Source organism: Cimex lectularius, unplaced genomic scaffold (assembly GCF_000648675.2).
Source record: "Cimex lectularius strain Harlan isolate CLEC.00 unplaced genomic scaffold, Clec_2.1 scaffold195, whole genome shotgun sequence".
In the NCBI taxonomy this organism is placed as follows: Eukaryota; Metazoa; Arthropoda; class Insecta; order Hemiptera; family Cimicidae; genus Cimex; species Cimex lectularius.
The window spans coordinates 368,632-381,002 of NW_019392761.1; the positions used below are offsets into that span (position 1 = coordinate 368,632).

At 37.7% G+C, this 12,371-nt stretch overlaps 1 protein-coding gene across 1 annotated transcript; it reads right to left on the minus strand.

Annotated features, from left to right (window-relative positions):
* Nucleotides 1–444: 444 nt before the first annotated feature.
* On the minus strand, nt 445–11,930 carry LOC106663315. Its single transcript, XM_014388054.2, has 2 exons — nt 11,844–11,930; nt 445–10,086 (listed from the first exon to the last, which is right to left on the minus strand). Exon 2 carries the CDS (start codon nt 10,074–10,076, stop codon nt 696–698), a length of 9,381 nt encoding a protein of 3,126 aa, XP_014243540.1. The 5' UTR covers nt 10,077–10,086; nt 11,844–11,930; the 3' UTR covers nt 445–695.
* Between the last annotated feature and the right edge of the window lie 441 nt (nt 11,931–12,371).

Consider the following 12,371-nt stretch of genomic DNA (forward strand, 5'->3'; position numbering starts at 1 on the left):
GTTGGCACGATAAAGAAAATGTTTTTCTAAAACCTACATCACACCAGACCGCATCTCACGATCTACGAATAAAGAATTTAATTATTGTTTATTATTATTAACTGTGCTATCTTTTTGTCCCAGCCCAAATTGAGTATTATTGTTATTGATTCACTGAAATTATTTTCTATTTACACCTAATGGATATTAATATGTTCAAACTTTAGCAAAATAAGCTATGAATGGAAAAAAAATTATCTACGGTTATTTTTTTTTTTTTAACAGGGAGAAATTTTGGCGGGCTATCTTTTTGTCCCGGTCCTTAGTTGGGTGTTGTCTTGCCTTTCCCTTTTTATACTACTTTTTTATATATTACTTTGCATGCAGTTTTAAATGCAGATTAAAATAAAACAATAGGCGCAAATTACTTATGTATCAAAATGGGGAAAAAATGAAAAAACATGATGCTGACATAAAATTTATTTATTACAACACAATTTAACCAATTACAAATAACAATAAACCCCAAGTTTTCTATATTGTCAAATTTCATCGTATTAGATGGATGAATTGTTTGAAGCTTACAATTTTGACAAAGTTTCATAAATTATTATTATTTACGATTAAAACATTGATTTTATGCCGAAATGATAAGAAAGGTTGGAAAAAACGTCGTTATTTTCCTGTACAATTGATATTTTATATGTATTGAATTGTTAATTTCTCTCGTGAGAAAGGAGCCTAATGGTCGGGTTATTATTAGCCATGCTTTTTGAGAGAATAGCAGTACTATTAGCATGATCAGTAAGGATTCTCGTATCATTGAGGACGTTTATTTCATTCTGGAAGAGGATTTCATGAATTCGTTGTTCGAGATTAAACTTTTCCCTTTGATAAACATGAAAATCAATTGAGGAGTTTTTGACGTAATCGTCCAGCAAAGGTGTTATCTCGTCAAAACGGCTATTAGATATTTTATTCCGTATTTTCCCTGTCATTTGGTATAGGCTGGTTTCTTCTCCACTGATTTCATTGAGGAAATTTTCAAAAGCGTCGATTATGCTCAGTGTATAAGCCATCGTTTCGCTCCATTTCATGCCAGTCTGCCTTTTTGCCCTTTGCAGACGCCTTTTGCCCTTTTTTGCAAGAAGGACGTCCGTCAGAAGCAGCGTCGAGTTCAATTCCGGAAAGCTGGGGTCCCACGCTGGCGTCTCGTCCTCGCAGATCCAGTCAGTACTCGCCATTGGACACTTGACGTCGGTGCACGGCTCCTTGTAAGAAGTTACCAACAAGTTATCGTCGCTGACTATTTTCCATTGGATGGGATCCGCTTGGAGGTTCCGAATCTTACCGATACCGTCCGTTAAATCGTAATCATCCCAAATTTCTTTTAGAAAAACCGCTGCATTCTCTTTTATATTCCTCAGTGTCTCGGTGTCGTCTGGAATAGCCCGCAATATCTCAACGGCCATTGCAACGTAAGCCCTGTAATTTTCATCATCTATTAAAAACCCTTTGAAATCGGTCGATTCGAAATTCCTTGCTTTGTCAATTATCACATGGCTCAGAGTGTTTTTTATTTGCTTCACCGTAACTGCATTCTTTTCTGAGACAACTTTATCTAACGTAGCCAAACATTTCTCTAGCCAGATGTTCAAATCTGTATTACTCTCATGGCCATCACTTAAATACACGATGCTGTCGACATCCTTCATCCTTATTAATGTTATATTATTACACGATACGTTGATAATTCCCTCCTCGGTAGACCTCTTTTGCCTTTTACTGGATAACTTTTTCGCTTTGCTTTGACCCATTAACTGTTGATTCCTAATGATATTCTTTGCTCTTTTGTTGTAAGTTGGTGGGATCTTTTTGTCTGCGGGATTGTCTCCAAGGCTAGAACCCCGCTGTGTAATTTTATTCTTTTTTGTCGCTTTCTTTTTCAAGTATTTATCCTTGATTTTTCCTATAAATTCGGCGACGTCTAACACAATCTCAGATATTTCCGAAATAGATTCTACGAATGCCTCGAAAATCGAACACCATGTTGTTAAAGAGGTTGGGTCAAATTTAGAGTTGGATTTCCTGAATTTTTGAATTGTACTAAGCCCTGCAAGGGCAAGTAGGGCGATTCCGGCGATGGCTATCGGAACTCCCAAGCCTTTCAAAATGACGGCAGCGGTTCCGAATTTGACAAAAGTTTTTACCACTTCTAAACCGTAATTAATTTTATTCCAAGTTTCCTTGAGAGTCTCCTTCCAACCTTCCATATCCCAACCATTTTTCCAATAGCTGTAAGCAATTAGCGATGATATCCCTGTTACCACCAAGATGGAAATAAAAACGAATTCACCGTCAGGATCCACTAGGGTGAGCGGGGAATTCCCTGCATACAAATAAGGAGAGAAGTACTGACCCATTGGGTCAATTTGATAAAATCGGCCTAACGACGGGTCATACAGACGCGCATGATAATTGTATAGACCTGTTTCTTCGTCATACTCCTGGCCGGTAAACCTGTAAGCTAAATCGGCATCGGAGTCTAAAATTTTTTTTCTCATCAATTCCCCGTATGGTAAATAATCGTAGGCTGCGACTACTTCTCCGTCCCTCACGACCAGTCTCACAGATCCTTCATGGTCTGTGAGAACGTTGTAAAACTTGTTCCTGCGTACGAAGCCCGTTAGCCCAGTGGGGCCATAGACGTAAAGAGTCACCATAACGTCGGGTTCTTCTTCGTGTCGAATCTCCTTTTCGACAGCAGTGCGCCCGGCCTCATCACGCACGTAAAATACTTCTTTTATTATTTTCCCGTCTTGTTGAACCATTTTGTAAATCCTCTCTCCTGAGGAGTCGTAGCTGTAATGAATTACTTTACCGCATTTCAGACGGATCTCATTCACACGATTTATCACCTGGTTGTAAACCACCTTTTCAATATCCCTATGATCCGCCCTGATCACATTGCCTCTCTTATCGTGTTTCAAATTGTATTTTACCTCGTTTATTTTAATATAGTCTATCAAATTAGTATTCTCTCGGTAAATCAAGTCATATTTGTTTAAACCGTTATAATATTTTAGAAGGTTACCGTTCGGATCTATTTCAAAATGGTCTACGTCGTACTGACTTGTGCCCAATTCAGTCGCAAAGGATCGCCTTAAAATGTCGGTGATGTGCCGGAGTTGATCCTTGTAATTTTTTAAAGTTGCTTTGAAGTCTTCGCTGTAAGGATCCTTTATATAACCTTTTTTATTGAGAATAGACACGGTTTTCTTGCCGAGAATATTTTCCAGATACTCGTCTTTAAAAAATCCCAACAAGACGTTCTCGACAAGTTTGTACCGCTCGAGATCGTTTCTCTCGAGCTCTCTGAATATTAAAGGATTTATAATAGATCTTCCCTTTTTAGAATGGACTAGATGTTCATCCAAAAATTCCTTATCTGCGATTATGAAACCGGAATCTTTAAGCGATTTCCAGATCGCTTTAGAAGCGGTACTGTTGAGACCGGGGACCCGAGCGAAACTTGCCGGCTGCAGGATCGGTGGTACTTCTTCGACGAAAAATTTTGCTTTGATTAATTGTTGATATTTCCCATAGGTGTACGCATGCCCGTATCTGGAAGGGAAATGTTTCTCGTAGAGAGATGTACAATTAACAATATCCGGTTCTAAATAAGGATAGAAATCTTTGATCAGATGACCTTTGCCGTCCAAGTAGTTCCTTTCTTTCAACCTCTTAAAGCAATCTGTATTATCAGGCGGTGAAAAATCATACCAATGTGCTTTAAACGTAGTTCTTACAATGGTCCCGTCTCCAAAGCTTATTCCTCCATAGCTGCCTAGGCTGAAAGATATCTCTTCCGTTAAAAAGGCATCTGTTATCTTCGTGAGAAAGCCAGGCGCGTCATAAATATAAGACCGTCGGAAGCTTTTGCCCTTACTTTCTTGGGCGAGTTTCAAACCGTTATATTTGTAAACTATATCTACGAGGCCGTCATTGCTGTAAACATTTGTCAGCTTACCCAATCTGTTATATTTATAAAAGATTTTGAACCTTTTGTTATTCACAAAAGCGGGGTATTCGACCTCTTCCTTGTAGATGTTGTGAATCGTTTTCTTCAATTCCATGGTGTGCCCATCGGGCAGTATTATTCGTTTCATACGCATCTTATTGTGCTCGACGGTTTCTTCAATTGCTGTCAGTTTGTCATAGGTTATCGTCCTAAAAACGGAACCCCGTATTGCTGGATTTTTGCCATCCCCGGGTATAAAACTCTGGTAGACAATTTTTTCAGAATTTAAATTTTTGTTTTTCAAAACCCCCGTTTTGGTGAGCCATTCACCTTCGTATTCAAAGAACGTGACCGAGTCCTCATAGATCACAAATTTTAGGAAATCGCCTTCGTAAATATACTGCGTTTTCCCACTGTCCGGTGTGGTTATTTCAACCATTCGATCCTTATCGTCGTACTTACAATTAACTCCTATAATTTTTTTAAGTATCTTTTCCCTTACTGTCTCTCTGTTATCGAATTTTCTCAATGTTCCTACTTTATCGTGGTAAAGAGGAGGTAGGATTCGAACCAGGTTTGTACCGTTGTAATCGAAAGTACTCAAAAGTCCTCTTCCGTTCGCGACTTTAATATACGTTCCTCTCCAGTTGTCGGATGAATCGTAGACCTTAGTTTTCTCAACACCCCCTCGTTTTTCTTCTGTTACAAAGTAGAAATCCTTGGGAAAGACGTTTCTCAATAAAGGATAGGTCTCGTTGTATCTGTAGCGTTTAAAAAACGAATCAAAGGCTTGGTCCACTCCGGGATCCACGTCAACAGTGAGGATGCGGTTCAGAGGATTTTCCTCGTACTCTAACCTCGTGTAACTGTATTCACCAGCCTCGCCCTTTATTCGGCCAGTTCTCCAAACGGAATCCTCGGCGTCTGGGTTTTTATTCATCACGAAATTTCGGTGGTAGTCGAAGACGTTCCCCTTCAAAAGAATCGGCCTTGTTTGTATATCCTGCCTGCCTAATTCATCGTACAAAAACTCTTGAACTAACGCCGTTTTTTCGTCTATAAGTCGTATTTCTTGCACTTTGTCTTTTAATCCATTGAAATACTCCATTTTCACAGAAGGGTCTTCGAAAACAAAGAGGTTTTTGATGTACGCATCACCTTTGAATTTCATTTCAAGGTTGAAAACAGCAGTCTTTTCGAAAATTATGGATCCATCAAGCCAGACGAAACATCGATCTTTTATTCTTATTAAGATAATCTCTCCTTTTGCATAACTGTCTTTACTTTCGTCATTAAACATTATGGAATTTTCTTTAATAATCAAATCTCCTATAACTATTTCAGCTTTCTGTTTTAAACTATAATCGAAACTCAGGCAGTGACTTTCTGACGTTATTTTCAAAACGCTGTCCTCACCCTCGTGACGCAATACGCCCGGTGAGACAGCCCAATTGTCGTCGTCGGCGATGAGATTCGTCCCAAAAGAGAAAAGTGAGAAATTCTCATAATAGCCGTTTGCAGGTATAATTTCGAGATTCGAGTTTTTCCCTCTTGACACAAATAATTCGAGTTTTCCGTATTCATCGATAGAAGCCACTTTTTTGTTCATCTTGTAGATCTGCCTTTTGATCAGGCCGTTTACGATAACCTCTGATACGTTGCCCTCCTCATCAAACACGTTGATACTCGTCTTTAGCACATTCGGTGCGAAAAGTACATTATCGAGGTCGCAATTCGATATATTTACTCTTATACTTAACTTGTCGGAGAAACCAGTTAGTTCGTTAGTTATCTCCCTGGCATCCGAGAGATTGACGACTGCCTCGACATACAGCCAATCTCTCATTTTGAACAAAATTTCACCGAGGACTCCTAACACAACCTTTCCGTCCTCCTCTACAATCACTTTCACCAGCACAGTCTTTTCGCCGATCGTCAACCTCTTTGCAGTCCTGAGCCAGCAGGACACCTTGTAAATGCCGTTTTGTTCTTTCGGCACAAAGGTCCCTTGAAAACTAGATTTTACCTTAAGATAATTTTTTCCGGTTAATGAGAACCCTTTTACAACATCATTGTTATTAAAAGTAAACTTTTTATTTTCCTCGTAGTTTTCAAAGCCGTAATAATATACTTCATCGTTTTTCGAATCGTAAGGTGTGAAGTCCGATATGACGAATAAGCCTGTTTTATCGAAAAACAAGTTTCTTTCTCGCTTGTCCACCTTTTCCTTCTGTTCTACTTTGCTTATTGTTTTGAGTAAAACACCATCGCCGTCGAAGATCCGTTTTGTACCGTTGCGAAACTCAACGCGGCCATACTTTTTGTCATCCCCCTGTATCACGGAATGAACTTCGTAATAAAGCTCGTTCAACACTTTTGGAGATTTGTATTCAAAGCCTGACGCAATTTTTCTACCGTCAAAAGTGAGCTCGATTCGCTTTACCCTCCGGTCGGGGAAGGCATATCGCAACAGTTGGGGTCTCACCGACACCGTCGATCCGTTTCTAGTCGCCAGACCGGCAAAACCACTCGCAAACATTTCCTCGTCTATCTCATTCATTTCAGGTTCGGTGTATTTATGGAATTCTATAACTTTCAAACCGTTCGGTTTAATCGAAGCGATGTAAAACGGAAACCCGTTCCGAATTTCGTAAAGTTCACCGACTTCCAAGTCAATTTCTTCATAATCCTTTACAATTTTATATGTTACATCTTTCTTTAAACTGTAGCCTTGGTCCAGTTTTATGTCATTGCCGATGGCGACGGTCATCTCCTTCTCTATAAAATCTTGCCCAGTGTATATATACTGGGTCTTGTCGTTTGTGATCTTTCCGTTCAACAGATAGAATGAATATTTGTCCCTGTCGAGTAGGGCATAGTCACGGGGCAAAGCCTGTGTTATGTTTTGACAAATTTCTATTTTATATTTTTCGAATTCCTCGACAGTATCTCGCCTCGCTTGTTTCAGATTGTTCAAAGCTGATTCAAGCTCTTGGTTCAACGCATCGTTTAAACTTTTGAATTCGATATCGACCTTCTCGTCGACCAAGTGTTTGTACGTTTCTCCCGCCTTCTCATAATACGGTTTAGCTTTTTCCATTACAATCGCCTTTTGTTCTGACCTGATCATCTCTATGTGTCTTCTCACTTTCCGTTCGTGCTCTTTTATCTCGTTAAATACGAACTGCTTAGCTTCGTCGAATTTTTCTTTTATCTCGCCCTTAAAGCCGATAACTTTTTTCTTGAGCTTGTCGCCAGAAGGTTCGTAGACTACTTCGTAAATTGAGTTTTTCAAGTGGCTATCCTTCACCAATGATGTAACGTCATCTTGTTTTTTAACAATCTCCTTCTCCTTGACAATGTCGTAGGTTTGATTTAAGAGGAAAACATTTATCCTCGTCTCGAACTGCAGGTTCTCGTATTTAACCGTGTTAATCATGAGCATATTGTTGAAAATCTGTATTAACAATTCACTAAACATTGTGTACATGTCATTTTTGAAATTATCAGTGAAATCGAACAGGTTAAGCGTGTTGTTCAACTGGTCAATAAACCCTGGTATGTTTTTTAGAATCTTGGTGTGCCAGTGATCGGCCGTTTTATAGGCCAGCATAATGTTTACATTATCGTAAACGGCCACAAATCTGTTAAAGGCTGTGGCCACTAAGTTGTTTTCAGGAAAAAGGTCTTTTCTGGTATATTCGCCCTTTTCGTCGTCATATTCGATGACGCCTACAGTTTTATCTTTATACATTAGAAAACTCCCGCTCGGTTTAAAAATAGCCCCCACCGTAAAATTGAAGCTCCCTTTATCGTAAAATTTGTTCTTTTCTTGGTGTACGACATGAATTTCCCCAGAGTTAAAAAGTGCACAAATCATATGCCTTACATTTAAAAACTTCACTAATTTATTGCCGTTGTTAAGGGTGAATTTTTCAAGTTCACCCATCTCGTTGTCATTTATCTCTATTATTGTCTTGTTTTGGTGAGTATAACTAACAATTATCAATCTATTTAAAAAGTCTATTTTATAGTTGTCATAATTTTCAGTTTCGATTTTTTTTATGTATGTTTTGTTTACATCTATGCCCAATTCGTATATGTAGTTCAATGAAACATTTGTCGGAGGAAAGTTCACACCAACCAACACGTCGTCTTCATAAGAAAAGTTCATGAAAACAATCCCTTTTTGTGCGATATTTTTCAAAAAACGCTTTCCGTTTATCAAGCTATATATAAAATCAACATTCTGCACGTAATTAGAAGTTTCAAGTCTGTAACCTGATAAATATTTCGTTTTGACCGTGTCCATGTTGTAATTGCTCGTTTCCTCATCAATCATCGGTGGCAGTTTATATTCTTCTTGAAATTTTTCACCGTAGAAAAATTGTATTTTGTTTCGGTGGTCATAAACCTCTGATAAGTACATCTCCCTCGTGTACGACATGCCGTTGGGCGTTCGAACGTCGATTTTTTTATAATTAAAATTGATGGCGTACGATTCCATGACGAGTCTTTTTAAGTACCAGGCTCTTGGGAATGCAACTTGGCCGTCGGAATCACCGCCAGGTCCGTTCCAGTCGTGCCATTTCAATTCGTATTCCACGCCGTCAGCTTTGTTGTCGACAATCCCGTAGAGCAGCCTCATCTCCCCAGCTTCCAACTCGAAATGTTCCTTTTCGGGGAAATAATTAAGTTTATAATCTGTACCATTGAGTACGAAAGTGGAGTTTTTTATTTGAATCGGTATCGGAATGCTTTTCAGCACGAGGAAATACCTTTCGTCTTCTTGATAGATGCTGGAGGCGTGCATTCGTACAATTTTGTCCTCAGTTAAGAACCAACCAACACCGATGATGTCCGACTGTGCGTTCGTCCCGACATAATTAATTACAAAGTCTAGACTTTTCTCCAAACTGAAAAGTGGAAGGGTGAATTTGACCTTCCCCGATGCGTCGACGGACGTTAACACCTGGGAATAATCCAGGGTGTTTTGAAGAAGAAGTTCATCCTTTTCTACTCCCATTTTTACTTTTGGAAGCATTGATTTAATGGAAGATGCCGGACCTTTAATTTCCAATTCTCTCTTCTCCTCGATTTTTGACTTTACAATTTCAAAAACATTCAGCCCGCTCTCAGATTCGGTGAAGACGAATTTGCTTGTTGCGTGTATCAACTTGTCGTACCTTGACGACAAAGGCATGACTTCCAGCACGTTCTTGAACTTTTTTCTGTACTTGTTGTGCACGTGTATGGTCAAGCCCCATGGAGAGTTGGCGACCATTTCGTCCACCCCGTCCAAATCGATATCGACGAACTTCACAGAATCCGCGTACTTCCTGTAACTCGAGAAAGACCTGTAGTGGTAAGCCAGGGCGTAGTTATTAGTCTTTCTATCATACGAGTAGACTAAAAGGCCAGCCTTCGTAAAAAAAATCATATCTTTCATCTCTTTTCCTGATAAATTGGCGAAGTGAACTCTTTCACTTCTTAAATTTTCATCCAACACGAATTCCAAAATATTCGCCGAGTCGTCAAAAGATAATAAAGTAATCGTCTTCTCTCCTTTTATAACAACATGATCACTGCTGTTCGCACGCAGATTTTGTACCATGATTTCCGAACCGCAAACTTTAGAATTCAAGACATTTGCTGCATGCTTGGGAAGCGTCCTTTGGAAAAAATCGCCATTTATGAACTCATAAAACTCAAATTTATCTTCGCAGACTAAAAGTCCTATATGGTTGTGTTTGAAGAAACGTCCTATCTTGATGATCTTCCTTCCTCCTTCTAGGATATCACCATCATAATCGTCACTCATACTGACTAGCGATAGCCCATTCTTGTCATACTGAAATATATCTGACACACTTCTCACCGCAATAAATTCATTGAAGAAGTAAATTTCATCCGCAACGATATTTTTTTCAAGTTTGGGACTTAAATTGTCTCTGTTATATAGGTACAACATGTCATCTTGAAAGAAGAAATACCCTTCCGGCTCTTCATATATCCGAACGTCCCTGCCAAAAGGCAGCCTTTTCTCTTGTTTTTTAAGCCTGTAGAAAAATTCCATTGTATTTCACCTAAAAAACAAACAAAAAAATACTTTGAAAAAAAATGGTAGTCATAGGTGGTAAATAATGATTAATACATAGATACACTGAAGATGGCGAAATGCTGAAACACTGATGAACCAAACCAGCTAGGATAAGTAGACCAAAGTTAGTAACGACTAAACTACCGATACTTTAAAAATGAATTTTTATTGACCGAGATTGATTTCTACACAGGGTCTGTGCAAGAAGTGAGAATTTAAAGGGGAAGTTTTCCAGTGAAAAGTATTTATTAGTTTATATTTTTATTATTTTTTTTTTTTAAAGAAATGGGTTCTTGACCCTTAAATAAATAAATTAATTAATAAAAGAAGTACAAAAAAGTTCAATGTAAAAATCACACAAAACACATAAAAGAGAGGCAACATACATTGTGAACAACCAAATTTTTTTTTGTACTTTTTTATTACATTATAGTTGGTTTGTACATCCGTATTGTTGTTCTTTTTTTTCTTTTGCCTGTGTTTAGTATAGATATTTTGTCCATTTTTTTCTGCTTTGGTTGTTAGCTATGTTTATTGTATCTTTTTTATGTGTTTTGTTTCATTTGTTGCTTTTTAATTTAGTTGAAGTTGGGAAATAAATTTTGCCCGGGAAAAAAGTTAAATTACCAGATTAACCCTATTCCCCCTTTTTACACCGTGACCACTTTTTTCCCATTTAGCATAAAATTTCTGCATTTCGGTTCGATGTAATCAAAGAAAAGGTTATACCGCTAGAAAGCTTATTCAACGAAGAAGTTTTTATGAAATTTGACAAGCTTTTTCCATTTTCCAATGAGGATGCAAATTTAGTTTTTTTTTTAACTAATTTTATGTTTAGCAGTTTTTTGAAAGACAATGTTTCTTTTGTTACCAAAAATTAAATTGAAAGTTCTAAAAGGGGCCTTTTTGAAAGAAATTTAACGCTCTTTTCAATGTCTTTTTTTTTTTCAAAAATAAATAGTTCACGAGTAACGAGTATATTTATGATGAAAATCGTAGATAGTTGAAAAAAAACTAAAAATGTTAAAGATCTGCAAAAGAGTTGAAAATGGAACCATGGTTTATATGGTGTTTTTTCTTCCATTTGGGTCGTAGAGTGTGCTGATGAAGTTAACTCATTGAGTAAAGAGACACCCCACACTCGACTCAAAAGAATAGAGCTGAACATACAATACATACTCTCCAAAGACTACTTGGCAGATCAAAATTCTTATTACAAAACAAACACCTCATCTACACATCATTACTACAGTTAATTTGGATGGTATCAAGCTGTGAGGTCAATCCAGTATACCAACCAAGAATCCAGTCACTCCTCTTTAAAAATTTTCAAACCCTTGCCCAAGCTCCCTACTTTATATCCAACTTTACTATCCTTACCTGTCCAAACCTCAAAAAGTGAAAATTGATACATCCATAAAACCCTAGACCCTCATCCTACCCCTTTTATCTCGAACCCTTCCAGACAATCCTCTAAGGCACCTAAACCCTAAAAGACCGCACATTTTCCTCCCTGAGGAAAGTAATTATTGCTCTTATAGGAGTGTACTTAGTGAATTACTTCTTCCTTCTTGTAATGTTATAACACAAAACTTGTAAAGACAACAAAGTTGCTTGCAGCGCTCTAGCACTGTTGTAAAACAAGATAATAATAATAAAAACATTTTACTTGATTTAATTAAGGTTTGGTTTAAGAAGAAGTAGTCACGAAAGAAAAAGAGGAAATTGATCATGTCTACTTACAGACGGTTTGTCCCCGGAAGTAGATTGGGTTCAAGCCTTACATGCAAGTGTGGCGAAATTGCAATGGGTGCACATTTCCTAGCTAAGGGGATTTTCCTCTATTTATTAAGGATTTCCACGAACATTATTTAATAATGCAAACAAAATAAATTATGCAAATGGTTCCGACAATACCATATGCAGATATGGGAATATCTTTTGTCTATTTACAAAACATTCTATTTTTATGTGCAATTAATAAAAGATCTTCACTTTTACATGATGTTTATGCCCGCATAAATAAACAGCGCAGATAGTATTAATATTTGCATTCATTAATTGCACTCCTAATAAAATTAACAGGTCATTGTGTGAACTTGAATATTTTGTTTGTTGTTTTCTTCGTACAAATTGATAGTATTAAAGACACTCTAAATATTTTTGTTTATCTATTTTTCAAATTATCCCTGCCGAAAATTTTGATAAAGCAAAACCAGACAAATTGATCTTAGAAGTACACCAATCTTAGGATTTTTTGTCAATCCATAA

Excerpts from the sequence above, each read along its gene's own strand:
- LOC106663315 (XM_014388054.2), bottom strand. The coding sequence starts at position 10,076 with ATGGAATTTTTCTACAGGCTTAAAAAACAAGAGAAAAGGCTGCCTTTT.